Source organism: Mastigoproctus giganteus, chromosome 3 (assembly GCF_048544385.1).
Source record: "Mastigoproctus giganteus isolate SK-2022 chromosome 3, ASM4854438v1, whole genome shotgun sequence".
Classification (NCBI taxonomy): Eukaryota; Metazoa; Arthropoda; class Arachnida; order Uropygi; family Thelyphonidae; genus Mastigoproctus; species Mastigoproctus giganteus.
This window is the reverse complement of record NC_143577.1, coordinates 20,122,309-20,145,418: the sequence shown is the minus strand read 5'-3', so window position 1 is coordinate 20,145,418 and position 23,110 is coordinate 20,122,309. Positions and strand designations below refer to the sequence as shown.

The 23,110-nt window shown below is 37.6% G+C and overlaps 1 protein-coding gene across 1 annotated transcript in view; it reads left to right on the top strand.

The window, feature by feature from the left end:
- LOC150087777 (ATP-binding cassette sub-family A member 2-like) overlaps nucleotides 1-23,110 on the top strand; it is a 487,681-nt gene that overhangs the window by 208,588 nt on the left and 255,983 nt on the right. Inside the window, exons 16-18 of the mRNA XM_090369199.1 lie at nucleotides 5,009-5,112; nucleotides 14,958-15,072; nucleotides 20,762-20,952. Coding sequence (XP_090225325.1) covers nucleotides 5,009-5,112; nucleotides 14,958-15,072; nucleotides 20,762-20,952 — 410 coding nt within the window. The remainder of the gene's footprint in view (nucleotides 1-5,008; nucleotides 5,113-14,957; nucleotides 15,073-20,761; nucleotides 20,953-23,110) is intronic.

The following is a 23,110-nucleotide window of genomic DNA, read 5'->3' as shown; positions in this document are numbered from 1 at the left end:
ATGATGGTCTGAGACAGTATTTAAATTCTATACAGTGGGACCAACTGATGATGTTACCAACAGCAAACTCAAAATGGGAAGCATTCAAGGAACTAATCTTGGTGGCTACCAGGCTTTACATACCAACTAAGAAATATTGTTCAAGGTTTAGGCCTAAATGGTTGTCAGATGGACTAATGAGACATGTGGCAGAGAAGAAAAATGCATGGGATACATACAAATTAATGGGTGACATGGAAGCCTATGATAGATATAAGTTGGTCTGTAACCAAGTCACAAAGGAGATTAGGCAGGCAAAGGCAGACTACGAAAAATCCTTGGCAAAGGATGCAAAGAAAAACAGAAAGGAGTTCTTTACATACTTGAACTCGAGAAGGAAAGGGATGAATGAGATTGGTCCACTGGATATTGATGGTTCAACAGTTGAGGATCCTGCTCAGGTGGCTAACAATCTAAACGAGTATTTTGCATCTACATTCACGCATGAGGAGTTATTCAGGAAGGAGAATGATGTAGGTAAAGTAAACATTGGCAGTGAGCTGGATGATTTTGTAATAACTGAGAGGAAAGTGGAGGAGAGATTGTTGAGGATAAACATAAAAAAGGCACCTGGGGTGGATGGGATCTATCCAGTTATATTAAAGGAGGCAGCAAAGGAAGTATGCAAACCCCTAGCCATAATTATGAGAGCTTCTTTGGACTCAGGGGAGGTACCCATAGACTGGAGATGTGCAAATGTAACCCCAATTCACAAAGGAGGATCAAAGGCTGACACAAGTAATTATAGACCTGTTAGTTTAACTTCTGTTCCAGGTAAATTAATGGAGGCACTGGTTAAAGAAGCACTGCAGGATCATCTAGACAAGAATTCCGTTATAGCTCAGACGCAGCATGGTTTTGTTAAGGGCAGGTCTTGCCTGACCAATTTGATTGGATACTATGATGTAGTCACAAAAGAACTGGATGCAGGGAATAACTTTGATATTATATATTTGGATCTTAGAAAGGCTTTTGATACTGTTGCACATGGAAGACTGCTGCACAAATTGGAGCAGTGTGGCATTGGAGGCAAATTGCTGCTATGGATAAGGGGATGGTTGAGTGGCAGAAGACAGAGAGTGGTAATCAATGGACACTGCTCAACGTGGACTAATGTTATTAGTGGAGTTCCTCAAGGTTCAGTGTTGGGTCCATTGTTGTTTTCGGTGTTTATGAATGATATTGATGATGGGATATCAAGTTTAATGTCTAAGTTTGCAGATGATACAAAGGTTGGCAGGGTCGTTAAGGACACTACTGACGCTATGCTGCTGCAACAGGATCTGGAAAGGTTGAACAGATGGGCTGAGAGGTGGCAAATGAAGTTTAACATTGACAAATGTAAAGTACTACATATGGGTAACAGTAATCCCAGAGCAATGTATCAACTCTGCGGTACTACACTGACAGTAGTGGAGAATGAAAAGGACCTGGGGGTAATTGTGCAGGCAGATATGAAGTTCTCTGAGCAGTGCAGACGAGCTGCAAGAGTAGCTCATGGTGTCTTGTCAATGATATACAGGAATTTTTCTAGCAGGGATAAGGAGGTGATTATTCCCTTGTATAAGGCAATGGTTAGGCCACATCTTGAGTACTGTATACAGGTCTGGAGGCCTCATTTCAAGAAGGATGTAGAGCTGCTGGAACGAGTACAGAGAAGGGCAACAAGATTAGTAAATGGAACAAAGGGTTGCTCTTACGAAGAAAGGCTTAAGTTTTTCAAATTACAGAGTCTGGAGACTAGGAACCGGCGAGGTGATCTGATAGAGGTGTATAAGGCTTTGAATGGTTTGAGCATGCTCAATGCCAATGGGATTCTTCATCTTTCTCAGAATAATCACCTCAGAGGGCATAAATTCAAATTGAGGAAGGACGGATGTCGGATAGATGTGCGGAAATTTGCCTTTGGCCAGCGGGTGGTTGGTTGGTGGAACCGACTTCCATCACTTGTTGTTGAAGTTGATAGCCTAAACAAATTTAAAGCTCAACTGGACAGGTATTTCGAACGAACGGAGGGGTGAAATGGGAGAGGGGTTTTTTTTTTTTTTTTTTGGCTGATGCTGAATAAGCTTGCTTTCTTGCATCATATGCCTCTGCTAATGCTAATGCTATATATATATATATATATATATATATATATACACATGCATATACACTTGGTAATCACTGAAAAAATTGCCATGTTGGGCCACCATTTGTGCAGATAACAGCCCTATTCGCCTAGGGGCTTTCCACACTGTTTAGATGGCTGTTTGCATATCCATACAACTCATTTTTCATTCCAAAACATCCCATAGATATTCAATTGGAATGATGTCAGGTGAATTTTAATGCCATTCAAGATGGGTGATATCTTTAGTGTTCCTTGAACTACTCATGTACAGTGTTGGCTTGATGACACAGTGCATTATCACCTTGGAAGATCCTGCTTCTGTCTGGGGAAAAAATGCAAAATGCCAGAGTGCACGTGGTCTCCTAAGAGCTGCTTGTAGACCTCACTAGTGAAACGTTGGTCCATATGCACCAGAAGTCCTAGTTCTTGCCAGCAAAACATACCCCCTATTAAGCAACCACCGCCACCTGTCTGGACGGATAGTGGGTACCAATCGTGATGGTTCATGAATTTGTGTTGCTTGTGCCACATGTGAAGGTATCCTTTGGCATGTTTCACCAGGTATTTGAACTCATCTGACCAGTATGCTCATTTCCAGTTCTCCAGTGCCCAACCAGCGTGTTGATACCACAGCAATCGCTATTGATAATGATTAGTTGTGAGGAGAGGGTGTCTCTCTCTTGGGTCATCTGCTGTGGAGTTCCATACATCTGAGGCACATCGTCATTTGGAATATTGTTCTTGTATTCCCCATATTGTATTGTGATGTTGACTGTTGTACAGTGACCTGCTGTTAAGTCTGTACAACACAGTGCACCATGAACTCATCACAAACATTTACTCATCACAAACATAATCCTTTATATAGTTCTGTTGGTGGAAAGTGGTTTCACCCATTTAACATTAAGGTGTACATTCTTTGTACACTTTAACACGGTGGGCCATGAGCAACCACCAAGATATGCAGTTTCCGATATGGAAACTGCTCAATGAATGAGCTCCCACAATTCATGCCCTTTTGAAGCTCTGTGTTATCTTTACTACGTCCCATAACTGTTGACTTTATCATTTTTACTTGCATGGCTGGATGCAAATTACCACTGCTCTTGTATAGGGAGCTATTCAGTTTTTATACTGCAAGATATATGGAATAGTTCTTTACAGATGTGGTGGTCCAGTGATCACTGTGTAATTCAGTGATCATACAGTGTGTGTGGTCAGTTTTACCTCAGGTACACAAGGTAGGTGGAGAGATATACTTGAAAAAAATTAAATTAAAATTTAAAATAAAGTACTTTAAAAATAATAATGGCAAGATAAAATGCAACTAAATTTATCAGAACAGTAAAACATTTATTCTAAATTTATATAATTAAAATGTATATATTTTTGTAATCTTTATGCAGTATTAAAAGAGTTATGCTATTCTGTTGTAAAATACTTTGAGTCTTCCACTTGAATACCATTGCATATATAATTACTCCAGTAGTTGCCAAAAATTGTTTCCATAGTTAGGATTGTAGAGAAGTTTTAGTTATTAACCTTGAATCAGCAGCTTTGTGCAGAAATTCTTTGTGCTCCTGTCAGCTCCTGAGTGACCACTGTCAGGTTATTCCTTATGATTATTTTTTGTGATAGTTTGTCCTTCATGGCAATAGTCAATGTCCACCTGTCCATCATTTTGAGAGTATAGATTTAAATCCCTTTGTATATTTGGGGGGGGTGATATTTTTAATTCCCTCTTCAACATGGCTGTAGTTATCTGATCTCAACCTGCGTGTGGAGGGAGGGGGGATGTTATTTCCAGGTTTTTCAGCCCACACTGTATGCAAGTCAGCCACTTGTACAGATTATATATATATATTAGTATAAGTAACAGACAGAGCTACAGAGATCAATACCTTCTATGTTGTATTTCAATTAATAAAATTTAAAGAAATTTACCTCTATCGAAAAATCTAAAATCTAGTTTACATGAATTCTTGTACCCAAAAAACATTAATGATCCGACACATTTTGAATCGAGATAATAAAGCTCCACCCTGACCCCAAACCACCAAACCACCAAATTTACTTTACTCACTATAATTTAAAATTTGCTTTCTTTCCTTAAGCTGACTGGGCTTTTTGATACAAGTATGATCACAGGCTGGAAATGCAAAATGTGCATGTACTGGAATTTTTTGAATTTATAGAAGAGAGATTAGTTGTTCACGTGATGTTTGCCTATAAAGGACTGCAAATCGGAGATAGGATAGGGGTGATGGACATTAATCGAGTTTTGATATAGTTTAATTTCCAGGGTCCCCGCAGTTAGTAACTTCATATAATTGTGTTGAATGTTAAAGTACCTTAGCTTCATTGAATAAAAAGGTGTGTGACTTTCATTAATAGCATGGAAAGCTAATTCCAAAGCAGAAGAATGGGAAGCTTGGACCAAATCCAAGTGTTGCTTAACCTTCAAATTGATGGCGCCTACATAGCCAGGTGGGCAGGAGCAGCAGTGCATAGTACACGTTTCTTGATTAGACCGGGGCTCGATCCCATGACCACCAAATACGGAGGATGCGGAAAGGTCAGGGAATGACCACTGCATATCCCCGGAGTAATATGGCCTTAGTTGCTAATGTTCCTAAAAACCGAACAAACAACAACAACAACCTTCAAATTGAGCGTACAATTTGAGTGTGCTTGGTAAGATGAATTGCAATCTTATGCAATTGTAATGCAGGACTACACATGCAATTTGAGTTGAGATCAGAGCCGTCATGAAAAGTTTTGTGAACTGACATTGGCTTGTTTGAAAATGTTTTAATGATAATAGTTCATGATACATTTAATTTTTTTTATCTGTAGGATATACTGGAGAGAGCTATGATTAGTCTGTATGCTGAAAGAGATGTCATTGAGCCTGGCAGCTATATTCATCAGTTTCCATATCCATGTTACCTTCAGGATCAGTAAGTATAGAAAAATTTCCATAATGAAATATTACATGGACAGTTTTCTGGCTATGTACAGAAAAAAAAAATAATAAATAAGAGAATCTGGTGTGTTGTGTGAAAATCATACATGAGATTAAGCAATATCACTAAATAGATAAATGTAATTTATCATGTAATTTTTAGCTAATTGATTAGAATTATTAAACCATAAAGTAAAATATATTGTGCATAGGTGAGACCCTAAATAAATAAATTGCCTGAATACAGAAAATAGTCATTGTTTCAGCACCATCTTCGGCAATGTTTTCAAGACAAAGGAAGCTGTTACCACCAGGACCACTAATATAAACTGATGCATATATCAGTATGTAAATATAAATGCTCAAAAGCCAATGCACAAGCACAAAAGCACTAATTCATTTTAAAATGAAAACTGAACCAAATTTTTTTTCATTCAGGAAAAAAAAAAAAAAAAAAAAAAATCTGCTAAAACCAAAAAATTTCATGATAGCAATCATTGTGTTTGTGACATTTCCATGTTCCTCATATATAGACGATACAAAGGTTGGCAGGGTTGTTAATGACAGTGTGCTACTGCAGTAGGATCTAGAAAAGTTGGGCAGATGGGCTGAGACGTGGCAACTGAAGTTTAACATTGACAAATGAAAAGTACTGCATTTGTAGAAGTAACCTTAGAGAAACATACCAACTGGGGTGGTACTATGCTTAGGTTGGTAGAAAATGAAAAAAACTTGGGTGTAATTGTGCAGATGTGAAATTTTCTGAGAAATGCAAACAGGCTGCCAGGACAGCTGGTGGTGTCAATGATATACAGGAATTTTGCCAGTAGAGATAAGGAGGTGATTATCCCTTTGTATAAGGCAATGGTCAGGCCATGCCTTGAGTACCGCATACAGATCTGGAGGCCTCATTTTAAGAAGGATGTGGAGTTGCTTGAGTGAGTACAGAGAAGGGCAACAAGATTGGTGAGCGGGAACGAAGGGAGTGTTCTTACCAAGAAAGGCTTAAGTTCTGCAAATTGCAGCATCTGGAGACTAGGCACTTGTGAGGTGATCTGATTGAGGTGTATAAGACCTTGAATGGGTTAAGCAGGCTCAGTTCTGATGGGATTCTTCCTCTTGCTCAGATTACAAACCTGAGGGGATATAAATTCAAATTGAGGAAAGTCAGTTATAGAACAGATGTGCGGAAATTTGCCTTTAGCCAGCAGGTAGTTGATTGCTGGAACAAACTTCCATCTGTTGTTGTGGAAGTTGATAGCTTAAATAAATTCAAGGAGGAACTGGACGAATGTTTAGAGGGAATGGATGTGTGAAATGGTGTGTTTTTTTTTTTTTTTGGCTTATGCTACATAAGCTTGCTTTCTTGCATCACATACTTCCTATACTACTACTACCATATCATTTATGCAAGATGACCATTATCTGGCCATGTTAATTTACTTCAAGGCTTACTGAATCTACAGGATGGTATCCAGCCACATATCTGTAACATGTATGAAGCTTTGTGAGAGGTGATGGAAGAGGTTTATGAGCTGTGTGTTTCTGACTCTGCACATAAAAGAGCTTGCTTGAATTGCTACCAACAAATTGATTATACCCTGGAGCAATGGGGCCATGATGTTCTTTTCACTGATGGGTCAAGAGACTGTTCATTCAGATTCTCAGTCCATTTTCATATTGTAGGAACAAGAAGCCAGATTCCATCCCATTAATATTATGGAAAGAAATGTGTTTGGAGATGGGATGTTTTAATGGCGTGAGGTGGAATTTCTGTCAGTGACTGCAGAGATCTCTGTGTATTTCTGGAAGAATTGTCATAGTTACAGAGTATCGATATGAGATCCTTGGTCCCTTTAATTTGCCTTTTTGAAGAGCACTTGGTCCAAACATTTTTCATTCGAGAAAATGCATTTCAGCTCTGAACTCACTAGTGTACCTTCACATTAAGAGAATCTTCACTACCTTCACAGGAGAATATTGCTCGGATGAAATGGCCAACCAGATTTCCAGGCTCTAATTGAATAAAGCATGCCTGAGATATCTTTGGTAGGCTGATTGCTAGTCACAGGCCCTTCCTAGAAACCTAGCTGAGCTTGTGTCAGCCCTTATGTAAGAATGGAACTTGATACCTCCTTCACTAATTAACTACCTCATTCTTAGCACTAGGAGTGGATGTCATACCTGAATTGCACTGCACAGTAAGAATTACATGCCTTATTAGGGTATGTTTCCCAAGTAATATATATATTCCATTTTAATTACTCAAGATTTCAGAAATTTGTCCAGAATTTGGTGCGTTATTAAGACATTAATCTCACTAATCTAATAAAAGGCTTTTGATTTATTTATATTTTTCTTTTTGTTCCTAAGCCTATAAATGTGACACTTAAGTGTCACATTTACAAGTTTAGTAAGGCTCTGTTGGGTATAGGAACTGTATCTTTATATTAAGCAAAAATGAACCAAACCAAACTTCTAATTTGATTTGAGAAGGGCCTTACATAGTAATATTGCTGTCTTGACTTACCAGTAAATATAATTTAAAACCTATCACATTGAAATAATGTGTTTTCTCTAAAATTAACTTAGAACTAAACTTCCTTTTTACAAGTGGATTATATATGTTTTCCTTGTATAGCATTTTTTTAAAAAATTAACTGCTTATCTAAATTTCAGCTTTATACAGGGTGTCTCAAAAATACACAGCATAACTTCAGGAATGAGTTCCTCATATGTAGATGATAAAAATATTTTATATCAACATAGTTCCAAAAATGCTTGGTTTCCAAGTTTTGAAGGTCTGTCTATGACACTTAACTGCTCACATCACACTTATAGTAAGTGTTCAAAATGTCCACCTTCTGCCTGAATACAGGCCTCACATTGACGTCTTATGGACTCGCGAAGATGATACTAAATTCCTGGCATGTTTCGTATTGTCTCACAACCTGCCACAATTCGATTGCGGAGAGTTTCCACATCAGCTACCGGAGTCGAATACACCAATGACTTTAAATGGCCCAACAAGCAGAAATCTAGTGGGTTTAAATCAGTGAGCGTGGAGGCCAGGCAGTTGGTCCACCTCTACCTATCCACCGACCAGGAAACCTTCGATTCGGGTAATTGCAGGCTAGGCGGCTGAAATGTGCATAAGTGCCATTGTGCATGAAGTGTGCTTGTTGACGAATGATCAGTGGCATGTCATCCAAGAAATCAGGCATGTTGTTTTCCAGAATTTCCAGAATACACCTGCCCTGTGAGTTTGTTTGGAAGTACATGGGGCCCAAATAACTTATCACCAAAAACACCCGCCCAGATGTTGAGGCTGAACCGCTGTTGGTGATGTGATGGAAGAATTGCATGTGGGTTTTCCTCAGCCCATACATGCTGACTGTGAAAGTTTTGGATTCTGTCTCATGTGAACTGTGCTTCATCTGTGAATATCACTAAGGCAGGAAAGTGAGGAGTTGTACCACACTGCTGCAAGAACCACTGGCAGAACATTACTCGCGCAGGGTAATCTGCTGGTGACAAGGCCCGTTGCAGATGGTAAGATACAGTTGATGTTCTCACAACACTCTCCAAATAGTCGAATGTTGAACAGCCAGTTGCATTGCTATTCTGTGTGTGCTGATTCCAGGATCGGTATGCACAACATTCAAAACCTCCTCCTCTACTTCAGGAGTCATAGATCTTGGTTGTCCTCTGTCGGGAGTATGAGATGTAAAGGTCCCATGTTCACAAAGGCGGCGATGGATACCTTCAAACGTTTTCCTGTCTGGACATCTTCATTCTGGGAACCTTTTGTGGTACAAACGACGAGCCTCCAGAGTATTGCTGTCCGCCAAACTGTACATAAAGTGCATATCCGCTTGCTCCTGATTTGAGTACATGGTCGGAATGGAAAACCACCAGATTCTGTCAGTACCTTGTGATATTGTCACCGTCCTCCCCACACTGGGTGGAAAAGGCCTGGGTTCGAATCCCGTCGATGATGCGAGGAACTTTAATGGGCTTTTTTCACTATGTGGCTGAGTTAGTCGGTCTCAGGCGTAGATAACAAGGTTTTTTCCCCAGAAACTGGGGTTTTTTTCATCCAGCAAAACAGGCAAATCGACCAGAGAACATACGCAATTTACAGTCATAATACATATGTGGGTATATGTAAGAGATTACAGGTGGCCCTAAAATAATAATTTGAATTTGAGTACCTTGTGACAAAGGAAATCACCTGTGGGAGATAAGACATTCCGTTTAATAACTCAGGAACCAAGCATTTCCAGAACTATGTTGATATAAAATATTTTTATTGTCTACATATGAGGAACTCATTCCTGAAGTTATGCCGTGTATTTTTGAGACACCCTGTATAAGCCAATAATTATTGAGCTTTCTTATAGAATTCAGTAAGTGTATTTGATGACATTGTTAGTCAAATGGTTTGTGTTACCATGCTCTAATGATAAATAACCTTGAACATCTTATGATTCATAGTTGATATGAGTTGTTCTTGAAATTGGTGTCGGGTATACATGGTGTTCATAAATTGAACACCATGTATACCCGAGAACTACACAGTTAGCATATATTATTCACCACATTACAAAACACCATTAAAAGAAAACTACACCAGATAAAGAGAGTTTATTTTCTTTGAAAGACTAGTTTTGAATTATTCATAGACATTGTTTCTAGAGAGCTCCATTTGTGGCCAAAGGATGTGGAAACAGTTCTCAATTTCAGTGTCCAATCCCAACAGCAGACCTTCCTGCTCCATTCTAATGCAGAACACTACCTGTTTCTTTCATTTGTTTCAGTCACTGTTAGATAGATCATCTTCCAGCTGATTTCTCTCATATTCCAGCTGGGAGGTGGCCAAAATGCAGTGCAGTATACTGTCATGTTGTGCTAATGCATTGCATTTTATTTCATACATGCAGCACAGCATTATATTGCAATAAAAACAAAGTTCAGTATGCTGTTATGTTGTGTTATGATAGAGAAGGTGGTACCAGTAAAGTTTCATTCATTCCAAAATCTGGCACTTGCTGCATTCAGTGACATATTTATATTACTATATTTATTATTTAAAATTTACTTCTTTTCTGAAGTTTCTCAGTTGTAATAATGATGTACTATACTGCAGAATTAGTATTAGGAAAAGCGTTTTATGTGCTAGCACAATGACAAACAGGGGCCTTTCCCCCGATCTTCTACCTTTTATGACCTCACTCTGAATGATTGTACATACATTGTTAAATAATACCAAAAAATACTTGCATTATTATTATTATTATTTGTTTATCTCATGAATTTTCATGCCCTTACTTTTAAAAAGTTCATGCTAGCCCTGATGGCAGATTAACAAGAAAAATAAAAATAAATATGATCAGTATTTATGAAAAGAAGGAAAAGGAAGGGGGGGAAAAATTCACATATGTATAATATAGATTAACATAAATGTTAAAGTATTTCATTTATGTTCTTTAGCATCCTTGGGACTGGATTGGACTGTTAAACACACACACACACACACACACACACACACACACACACACACACACACACACACACACACACACAGTTGGCTTTGCATTAGCAACCTACTGAATACCTCATGGAGTCACCTTTTGCCTATAATACAGCCTGTATGTCTTGGCATGGACTTCATAACATGTTGTAGGTTGTCCTCTGGTAATGCTATCCATGCATCAAAATGTATCCAGTAGTGTCCACACATTGTTGGGTGGATGGTCATAGCATTGAATGTCCTTTTCCAGTAGGTCCCAGACATGCTCAATTGGGTTGAGATTTGGTGAGTTGGAGGTCACGAGAGGACAGAGAATTCATTTCATGTTCCTGAAACTGGTTAGCACCTGCTGTGCCTTGTGGCATGGAGTGTTATCTCATTGATAGATGCTGGAGTTGTCTCGATGTAGTGTTATCATGAAGGGGTGTACTTGGGTGGCAACAATAGAAAGGGTAGGCATTTCCATTGAGGTGTTGATTAATGGTGATCTGAGGACTCAGGACATGCCACAAAAACACTCCCAAAACCACACCACTCTCTCCAGCCTGCCAAACTCCAACAGTACACATTCAAGTGCCATGGCTTCGTATTGCTTTCCCCAAATGCAGATATACCCATCATCATGATAAAGTTTGAAATGAGATTCATTAGACCATGTGACAGATTCCCACATTGGTGGTCCAGTGTTGATACTGACATGCCCATGAAAGATGCAATTTCTTATGTTTCACAGTGAGTATGGGTACCTGTGATGGCTGGCCGTCAACTGCCATAGCCTATACAAGCTAATGTCCAGTCCATATTCCATGTGGATATTGGTTTTGCTATTCCTATATTATGCAGTGTTGCTTCTGTGTTGCAAGTTGAGACACAAAATGTTCGCCATGGGTGTTGACCACAAGTGGCTGTCCCACATATGACCTTTGGCTGATTGTTCAACTGCTCTTGAACCAATCTGATTCATCACACCACAGAATGGGAGCAGTTAACCATGTTGGCCAGTTGCTGAGATACTGGCACCGGTACTTCTCCCCACAGTTATTCCACATGCAAAGTCAGAAAGGTCTCAACCAACCCATTCTTCCACCAGACACTCAAAAACTGGTTGTCATATGTGTAAACGACAATATTTTATTAACCTTTTCCAACTTCAAGCCTTCACTAGCATCACAGACCAGTCCATTTCTATACCAGGAGTGTTGCTAATTTAAAGCCAGTTCAGTGTGTGCACATATATTTTCCCCCCCTCCCAACTTTCAAAAGGTAATGTAATCTATAGTTTCTGAATTTGAGTAGAATATAAGCTTCAGCCTTGTAAATTGAGTTTGTAGTGTCAAAAATTCTTTGCAGAATTTTGTAAATTAGATTGAATTAAGACTGAATTTTGTAAATTAGATTAAAACTGAGTTTTATAAATCAGGAGATTACTATACTGTACTGGTTTCCTGGCATTATGTACTTGAGCTGAGTGTAAAAGATAATTATACGCAAAAGCCTTCTTAATTAAAAATCTAAGACGACTGTGTATTAAATAAGATAATAATACTTATTTAAAAGAAAGAGCTCACATTAAAATGGCATTTTTTCATTTACAAACTTGCTGATGTGTATAGTTGTGACCAAGGTAATTTGCCCTGTAATTTGCCCTGTATGACTATTGCAATCAATTAAGACATGTACATGCTAGCTGTGAGGCCTACTTAAAGCATATATTAATATTATAATACTAATGCCAGTGTGTTAAAAATGATTGGGCTGAGCGAGAGAGAGAGAGATGGGGTTGTGAAATATATAATTCAGTTTTGAAAACAGTTGGAGTTAGTTATTCATATGCTAGTCAGTAATATTTTGGATAAAATATTAGGCTTACTTTTTTGTCAAAAAAATTATAAGCTTTAAATACACTGTGCTACCACTTTATTAGGTACACCCCTGCTTGTGCACACAAATGGTTTGTCCCACAATGTTGCAAGCCACATGACCACAGTTGTGGATATAAATGCAGCAGAACAACCTTTCTAGTATCAGTTAAGCATGCAAACCGTAGCAAGGATGGGGAAAAGGAGTGATCTAACGGACTTCGAATGTGGCATGGTAGTAGGTGCTGGACAAAGCATCTCTGAAACGGCAGTTCTCCCGAACTTTTCACGCACCACAGTTTCAAGGGTATATCGAGAATGGTGAAACAACAATCAGAAAACATCCTCTCAACGGTGCTCCTGTGAAAGAAAATCACTTGTTGATGAGAGAGGTCAGAGGGGGAGGATGGCTAGAATTGTGCAAGCAAACAGATGGGCCACAATGTCGCACATCACGTCAGAATACAACCTTGGTGTGCAGAACAAAATATTGCAACAGACCACTAGTCACACTTTGTTGCAAATGGGCTACAACAGCCGATAGCCACATCGCGAACCTTTGTTTTCAGCGAAGAACAAGAGAGCATGCCTCCTGTAGGCACAGCAACACCAGCACTGGACTATTGAAGATTGTAAAACAGTTGCTTGGTCTGACGAGTCGAAGTTCCTGGTGCATCATGTTGATGGAAGGCTTAGAATTTGGCGAAACAACATGAATCCATGCACCCACTACTGTGTAATGGTGTGGGGAATGTTTTCTTGGCACACGTTGGGTACATTGATACCCATAGATTCATGTCCGAATGCCACATCGTACCTAAACATTGTTGCTGACCAAGTGCATCCGTTCATGTTGACAGTTTATCCTCAGTCAGATGGTTACTTCCAGCAGGATAATGCACCGGTGCACAAAGCCCGAATCTTTATGGAATGGTACCAGGAACGTGACAATGACTTTTCTTTGCTGCAGTGGCCCGCTCAGTCTGCAGATCTCAATCCTATTGAACATCTTTGGGTTGTTGTTGTTGTTATTTGGTTTTTAGGAGTGTTAGCAACTAAGGCCATATTGCTCCGGGGATGTACTATGGTCATTCCCTGACCTTTCCGCATCCTCCGTATTTGGTGGTCACAAGCTCAAACCCCGGTCTAATCAAGAAGCGTGTGCCTATGCACTGCTGCTCCTGCCCACTTGGCTACAACATCTTTGGAATGAGCTGGAAAGGGCTGTTTGCTGCAGGCCTACACCTCCGTTGAATCTTGAGGAACTGCGTGACACACTCGTGTCTGCATGGTACTCCATTTTTGCACAACGTTTTCAGCATCTTGTTCAATCCTTGCCTAGATGAATTCAGGCTATTTTGAAGGCTAAAGGAAGCTCAACATGCTACTAGTTAAGTGTACCTAATAAAGTGGCAGTGCAGTGTAAGTTCATTTATTAATAAAACTTATAAGCTTTAAATAGGTTCATTTATTGATAAAAATTAAAAGAATAATTATTGATCTCGTATAGCTTACATTTATAACACATATTGGAATAATGTTTTGTATTGTATTATATTACCTTACTTTAGCTTCCCTTCAACTGTGTAAAAAAAAAATTGTCTAGACAGACTTATTCTCATTGTAACATTGAATCATGCTTGTTAATCATCTTACTTCTGTTATATATATTGTTCATATTATTTGGATTAAGTATAGAATTTTAAATACAGAGGTTGCCCAGAAAAGTGATTCCCCTGTTATTTTATTTGATTGAACTTTATTAAACTTAAAAATTAAAATTTTCCCTGCTCCAGAAAGTGGTTTCATGTGAATTACTTTTCCACATCATCTCTTTCCACTTCAGATGCCTCTATTCTGTTATAAAAACAACTTTCAAGACTGAAAAGGTAGTCTTAAGGAGTGAGGTGAATAATACCAGAATCTTTTATATTTCTCTGTAAGCTGGCGTGATGGGCAGCATAGTTGTTATTATAATCATCCTCCATGTCTTGTAGAAAAGGCTTGAGTTCAAATCCCTTCAGTGATGTGAAGAATTTTTATAGGCTTTTTTGCAATGTGGCTGAGTTAGTCAGTCTCAACTGATGGTTGCATGGTTTTTCTCCTGGAATCTCAAGTTTTTTGTCCAATAAATTGACTATGGTACCAGAAACAATGTTCTGATGCCTCATAGCCTTTGTTACTTTGCTGCTTAACACAAACCTAACATAAGTTACCCAACCTCTGTCAGCAGTCTAGCTTTTTGTGGATGTTTTTCATCCAATGTATTGCTCTAGAGTTATCTGTAGAGACAGTTTTTAAACTCTGCACCTTAGCAAGCTCACAAGAAAGTTTCATTTTTTCCCTGTGGAAACTTTATTTTTTTAAATGTGGGCATCACTTTAGGGTGACCCATTTATATTCTAAATTTTTTGTAACACTTAATTATATTTCACATTTGCAAACTAGGTTTCTGTTTATGATTGAACATGTGATGCCATTGTGCCTGACTGTATCCTGGGTGTATGCTATATCTATGTTGGTTCAGAGTATAGTATATGAAAAGGAAAAACGACTTAAAGAGGTATGATGTTTTCTCTTTAATAAAATATAGTATATAAACTGTATTTTATTGGTATTGAAGTAAGGAAATACTGTTATGAACTAGTATTCCCTAGCTAAATAAACAGTTACTGTAATTGATCTATGATTGATCTGTAATTGATCATGCATATAGGTGCTAAATGTTTCAAAAATGTTAAGCACTACCATTATCAATTAAATGTTCACAGAAAGAGCCTCAAGATATTACAGTTACATAATGTTATTGTACAGGTTAGGGTAATGTATACTTGATTTTTTAAACTTGTATGCATATTGTGGATTTTTCATTACTGGGTCATCAAGGACTTTCACTTCATGACACCTACTTACCACATACATATTTAGACTGGTTTGGAAGAAAGAAATGGAATTACAGATGCCAATGCAGAAAAACAATGTCCAAACTTGATTTTTTTCTTCTTTTTTTTCCCATAATAAAATATGCTATCCTTATATATTTTGTACTGTTTAAAATGAATATGACCTTGAAATTTTGCTATCACATTTGGTTTTTGAGAAAATTACATTTTTGTTTTACATTTTATTAATAAATCCTCTAACAAGCTTTAAAAAAAACACGAATTTTTATGAACTTAGTGTTTTAGGTCCCAATTTCTACTTATATGTTGTCCACCTGGCTTCTCTTGTAAGTGTCATAGTGAACTGAGCTGCTCAGTTCACTCAGTTCAACATTGTGGAAGGCAGATTGGGGTATTGAACCTTCTTAGTTTTATGTGAAAGTCAGTCTTGGTTAAACAAACCTAGCCATAATTAAATTGGTCCTTTTGTTCCTACCATATCATTGCTACTGCAAATTGTATACATTTAATTTTTTCCATTCACTCACCTATTTCTGTCACACATTTACAAAATAAATAAAATACATAACAGAATGCATTTTAGAGCATAAAATGCTCAAAAATGCATGACACTTGAAAATGAGTGAATGGAAAACATTTTAATGCATTTTTTTTGCGTTTTAAATACCTTGTAATGTAAAATGCATAAAAAAGAAAGATACCTGGGACCCAAGGATGATATCATATTTTTCAGCAAAAATACAGATCACAAGCTTTCTTGATCATAAAAGAAATTGTTCTTTTGTGCTATTCAACATATACTCACTACAAACATAACAGAAACTGTCATGTTGATTGTAAGGAAAATAAATTTTTCAAATTAATTCAGTTATAATTTATTTCCTACTATCACATAAGTACATTTTTAATATAATGAAACCTCTCTAAAGCAGACACCATTGGTTCAGAAGAAAGTGTCAGTTATGGTGACTGCTTTGCAGAGATCACCTTCTGCAGAGAAACACATTTTGTATTTCAGCTAATTAACTTTCAGTAAAAATTAATAAATTGCTTTGTTTAGAACAGCATTTCCCTAACTTTTTTTAGTCATGGAACACTTTTCATCTCACAATATATTTACGGAACACTCATGAAACACAAGTTTAGCGGGAGCCAAAGAACTGTTTGCTAAGATTTTATTACGCATGACATACTGTGCATCAGGAGTATCTTTATTTCGAACATGTTTAAAGCCAAAATTCAAATAACTGTCATCATACTTTCATTTTGGTTTTTTATTAGTTGGTTCCTATTTTTTTCACTTTGTATTTTTGGTGAACAGAAGGCTGCGATTGTTCGTCCTCACTTTGAAGTGTGACAATATTGTGTTCATTTTCATCGACCACAGTTGCACTACTAGAAGTACTTGTTTCTTGTTTTTAAGTTCCTTTTTTCAACCACAAATCCATGGTCATTTATTTTAATAATAATATTGTGAAATACTGATAATTATGAAAAAAAAATTATACACGGAAGTGAGTTTAGTTGTGATATCGGTTTTCTTCCCCATCTCCTTCACAACCCCTGTACTCCTGGCTAAATCGCATATGAATGGCATATTAGATTACTGCATTGCTACTTTTCATAGACGTCATTACCTCTACGCAAAGCCTGCCAAAATAAAGCGTTCTGCAGTCTATATGATTATTAGTCTATGCCAGTATATTAATAACCGAAAAATATATAATGCTAAAAATTATAATGATACAAAAGTGGTGTATTGCTACAAATATGCAAAATGTATTTATTAATTTATTTTTTTTAATTATTAATTATCATTTTTCACGGAACACAGTTTGGTTTAGAGTATTTCATTTTCATTGTAGACAATTAGATCACTTACTAGTTTATCACATCATCATTGTTTTTGATCATATAGAATTCTTTATGAAATAGGATATAACCCTTTTCTCCTTTTTAGCAGGTAAAAAACACCCTCCATTTTTAAATTTCTGTATATAGGCCTGCCCCAAACAGCAAAAAATTATTTCTTAAAAAAAGCACAATCAGTGTATTCCATAGAAAAATTTTGACCTGCATTCTGGTGGGGGGGGGACCTGCATACATAAACAAACTTTGATAAAACCTTTGTATGTAGCTACTTACCATTTCTCAGTGCCAGGTGAAAGTGGTATATGTTGGCTTGGGAAGATTGTCACCATCCCTTGGTCAAAATGCTAGGTGCCAATGTCTCTAAAACAATTATTAAAGTATATGTGTATGCAGAATATTCCCATCATCTGGTCACAGTAACGTGTGCTGTCTGTTGATTAAGTGTTACATTTTTTTTTTTAACAATGTATTACAGTTGTATTCCCACTTTTTTTTTATGTTTAGTACAACAGACTGCATCCTATATACAGAGTTATCACAGTGTTTGTTTTGTGTTTTTAAATCTGGCAACAGTATCTCTGTTTGGCAATTTTATTTCCTTGTTAAGAGAAATGAACCACTGGAGCACAACAGACTGTCTGAATAAGTTTGTAAATATTTTTAAAAGGAATGTTTACAAACTTTCCTAATAAGGAATATTTGAGCATATTAACAGTGTATTGTACCATCTGCCCTGTGACTAATTCATGGTCATTACAAGTCTAATTAGTATTACTGTAATGAACTTGATGTTCACTTGCCTTCTTGCAAAATCCCATTGACCTATAAAAATATGCATCTGTGTCAATTACCTTTGAAAGTGTCTGGTTGAGGGAGGTTGAATATATGAAGAGGATGCCTATAAAAGTGTCTGCATCCTTGTTAGAGAGTATCTGTTATTGAGAGGTCATCTAACATGTAATTTCTAATACTTCTGGCCGAGACCCAAAACTCAGAAGCCTATGGCAGATATAAGATAGTCTGTAATCAGGTCACAAAGGAGGTTAGGCAGATTATAAGAAATATTTGACAAAGGATGCTAAGAAAAACAGCAAGGATTTCTTTACTTATATAAATTCTAAAAGGAAGGGGATGAATCTGATTGGTCCACTTGATATCGATGGTTCGACTGTTAATGATCCTGCTCAGATAGCATACAAACTGAATGAGTATTTTGCATCTACATTCACACATGAGGAGTTATTAAGGTTTGAAATTGGCAGAAGGTTATCAAATTGTAGCAGGGCTTAATGATTTTGTAATAACTGAGAGCAAAGTGGAGGAGAAATTGTTGAAGTTAAACATAAGAAAAGCACCTGGGGTGGATGGGATCTATCCAGTTATATTAAAGGAGGTGGCAAAGCAACTAAGCAAACCCTTAGCCATAATTATGAGAGAATCCTTGGACTCAGGGGAGGTCCCCACGGACTCTGGAGATGTGCAAATGTATCCCCAATTCACAAAGGGGGATCGAAGAGTGACATGAGTAATTACAGACCAGTTAGTTTAACTTATGTTCCGGGTAAAATAATGGAGTCACTGGTTAAAGATGCATTGCAGGATCATCTAGACAAGACTGCAGCAATAATTTAGACACAGCATGGGTTTGTTAAGGGAAAGTCTTGTCTGACAAATTTGATAGGATATTATGATATGGTTACAAAGGAACTGGATGCAAAAGATAATTTTGATATCATATATTTGGATTTCAGAAAAGCTTTTGAGACTGTTGCACATGGAAGAGATTAAGGGTAAGTTGTTACAATGGATAAAAAGGATGGTTGAGTGGGAGAAGACAGAGGGTGGTAATCAATGGGTGCTGCTCTTCGTGGACTAATGTTATCAGTGGAGTCCCATAGAGTTTGGTGTTGGGTCCACTGTTGTTTTGTATATTTATCAATGATATTGATGAAGATATATCAGGCTTAGTGTCAAAGTTTGCAGATGATACAAAGGGTTGTTAATGACAGTAATGGCAGTGTGCTACTGCAACAGGATCTAGATAATTTGGGCAGATGGGCTAAGAAGTGGCAACTGAAGTTTAACCTTGACAAATGCAAAGTACTGCACTTGGGAAATGTACCAACTGTGTGGTACTACATTTAAGGTGGTAGAAAATGAAAAAGACCTGGGAGTAATTGTGCAGTCAGATATGAAGTTTACTGAGCAATGCAGACAGGCTGCCAGGGCAGGTCATGGGGTTTTGTCAATGATATATAGGAATTTTGCTAGCAGGGAAAAGGTGATTGTCCCTCTGTATAAGGCAATGGTCAGGCCACACCTTGAGTACTGCGTACAGGTCTGGAGGCCTCATTTAGGAAGGATGTAGATTTGCTTAAGTGTGTACAGAGAAGGGCAACAAGATTAGTGAGGGGAATGAAGGGATCCTCTTACCAAGAGAGGCTTAAGTTCTGCAAATTGCAGTGGCTGGAGACTAGGCACCTGCGTGGTGATCTGATTGAGGTGTATAAGGCCTTGAATGGGTTGAGCACGCTGAATTCTGATGGGATCCTTCCACTTGTTCAGATTACGAACCTAAGGGGACATAAATTCAAATTAAGAAAAGACAGATGTAGAATAGATGTGCGGAAATTTGCCTTTAGCCAGTGAGTGGTTAATTGCTGGAACAAACTTCCATCTGTCGTTGTGGAAGTTAATAGGTTAAATAAATTTAAGGAGGAACTGGGCAGGCATTTGGAGGGAATGGTGTGATTTTGTTTTTTTTTTTTTTTTTTTGGCTGATGCTGCATAAGCTCATACACTTGCTTTCTTGCATCACATGCCACTACTACTGTGTCCAAAATCACTGACCTCACTTTTGGAGAGGTTTCCATTAAGGAAGGATTTATTGTATAAAAAAAAAAAATTTTTCAAAAATGTGACATGATAGAATATTTGTCATTTTCAAAAATTACAAAGCAAGGCTACAAATTATTTTGCTAATTAATTTATTGTCTTACTTTTTAATTTTAGATAGTAGAAATTGCATTGCATGTTTGGTTTTGGCCTGTTGATCTGCTGTTAGCAGACCATGTATTACAGAAATGGGAGTGTTTTGGGAATTTTGAATAGGGTGATTGCCTTATTGAAAACATGGCAATAACAGTCCCCCTAAACTTGGTTGTGTTTTTTCTTAAGTGGGAGTCTGTTTTAGCCTGTTGGGCTTGATATAGTGGAGTTTTCTTGCTTTGGGAGCAGTTGCACTATTCTTGAAGCAGGAGACCAAGTTTCTGTGTTTGCCTAGGTGAGCTTAGGCTCTTGCTTACCTATTCTGTATTTTTAATTATATTTATATATTTTTAGCATTACTTGATGCAATTTACAACAGTCCCCTTAACATGGTATAATATCATTTAATTTTGAAAATAATTATTGCATATATTGCATATTTAATTTGCACCTGCAATATAAGTTATAATATTGTTACTTTTTTTTCAGGTAATGAAGACAATGGGTTTAAGTAGTGCTGTCCATTGGCTAGCATGGTTTATCACCAGTTTTGCCCAAATGACAATCACAGCAGCTCTCTTGACAGCTATTTTAAAATATGGCAAGATACTTACATATAGTAACCCCTTACTCATTTTTCTCATGATGGAAGTATTTGTAATTGCCAACATTTCATTTTCGTAAGTCTATCTTTTGTAGCTAATGGTTACTCCAAAAGCTACAATCATGTGATATTTAAAATATATATTTTTTTTAAAAGTATTACTAATAATGACTAACAATCAGTGATTGAAATGATTCAGTTAATATCAAATTTTCATGTTAATGATATGCTAAATATAAATTAAAGTTATGCTAGTTTTTGATATTTCAAAATAGATTTTGCATGATGTAGACGTTGTAGAGCAGATATCATCTTTTAAGGGCACAAAAGGTGATATAGTTGTACACGTTGGCACTAATGATATTAAGAGTAGGAGACCGGCGGAATTACTTAACAAGTACAGGTCACTGTTGAACAAAAGCCGTGAATTAGGGTTGAATTTGAAAGTGTCTGCAATTCTGCCCAGACACGATAGGAGGGAGTATATGATGAGAGCCCTGTCGATCAATTCGGCCCTGGAAGGATTGTGCAGGGCTCAAGGGGTAGATTTTTTTCAGCCTGGTCTGTACTTGTTAACAGCAGAGACTGCTCTCATAGGGATGGGATAAACTTAAATAGAAAGGGTGCAAGATTATTTGCTGATGCTATCGAAGTAGTGTAAGGTGGGTCAGAAAACTGCTAGTTGGGGGGGTACAAGGACTAATAGATTAACAGTAGCCACTGGAAGAGGAGAAAGTCATTCTTGCACTGCTTCTATTGGAAAGAGCAGCAACCTGGAAAACAAGATGCAGGGTATTTCAGAGACTGCTGGGAGTCACTGCGGTACAAGTAAACACATGGGTTGTGTTATGGTAGCTAAGAATAGGAACAGGTGCATGTATACTTGCGTATACACCAATGCTAGGAGTTTGGTAAATAAATTTGATGAATTTGAGGTATTGCTCAAAACATCGAAGGCAGATATTGTTGGGATATCAGAGACGTGGTGTCACACAGATATAAGGAATGCAAAACTGGAATTTGGGGAGTACAATGTGTACAGAAAGGATAGACATAATAGGAAGGGAGGAGGGATTATGCTATTAGTTAAGAAACACAAAATCCAAGGAAATGAAGCCAGTTGACATCGCTGGACAGTGCAGTGTCGATCAGTTTGGTGTGACATAAGCACTGGGAGATCAAAATTGAGAGTAGGAGTGTGTTATAGGCCTAATGACTCTGATGAGTATAATAAGAAACTGTACAGGGAAATAGAGTGGGCCAGTAAATCAGAGAGTCTTATAATGGGGGATTTTAATTTCCCAGATATTGACCGGAATTTGGGGGCTGGTCACTCACACACTAGCAAGGCTTTTGTGGATTTATTGGATGATTGTTTTCTACATCAGCATGTTCGGGAGGCAACTAGAGGGAGTAATACTCTTGATTTGATTATCAGTAGTGATTCTTCATGCATTAAGAATCTGCAGGTAAATGAACCACTAGGTGGCAGTGATCACAGTGTGCTGAAGTAGGATTTACTCAAAGAGGTAACTACCATTAGGGGTAAAGGGAAGGGTTATTGCTTTCGTAAAGGCGACTATGATGGACTGAGACAGTATTTAAATTCTATACAGTGGGACCAACTGATGATGTTACCAACAGCAAATTCAAAATGGGAAGCATTCAAAGAACTTATCTTGGAAGCTACTAGGCTTTACATACCAACTAAGAAATATTGTTCAAGGTTTAGGCCTAAGTGGATGTCAGATGAACTAATGAGACATATGGCAGAGAAGAAAAATGCATGGGATACATACAAATTAACACGTGACACAGAAGCCTATGATAGATACAAGTTGATCTGTAACCAAGTTACAAAGGAGGTTAGGCAGGTGAAGGCAGATTATGAGAAATCTTTGGCAAGGGATGCAAAGAAAAACAGCAAAGAGTTCTTTACTTATGTAAACTCTAGAAGGAAGGGGATGAATCAGATTGGTCCACTTGATATCGATGGGTCAACTGTTGATGATCCTGCTCAGGTAGCTAACAAACTGAATGAATATTTTGCATCGACATTCACACATGAGGAGTTATTCAGCGAGGGGGAATGCCAGAGGTATATTCAACTCTGGCAGTAAGCTAGAGAATCTTGTAATAACTGAGAGTAAAGTATAGGAGAAATTGTTGAAGATAAATACAAGAAAGGCACCTGGGGTGGATGGGATCTATCCAGTTATATTAAAGGAGGCAGC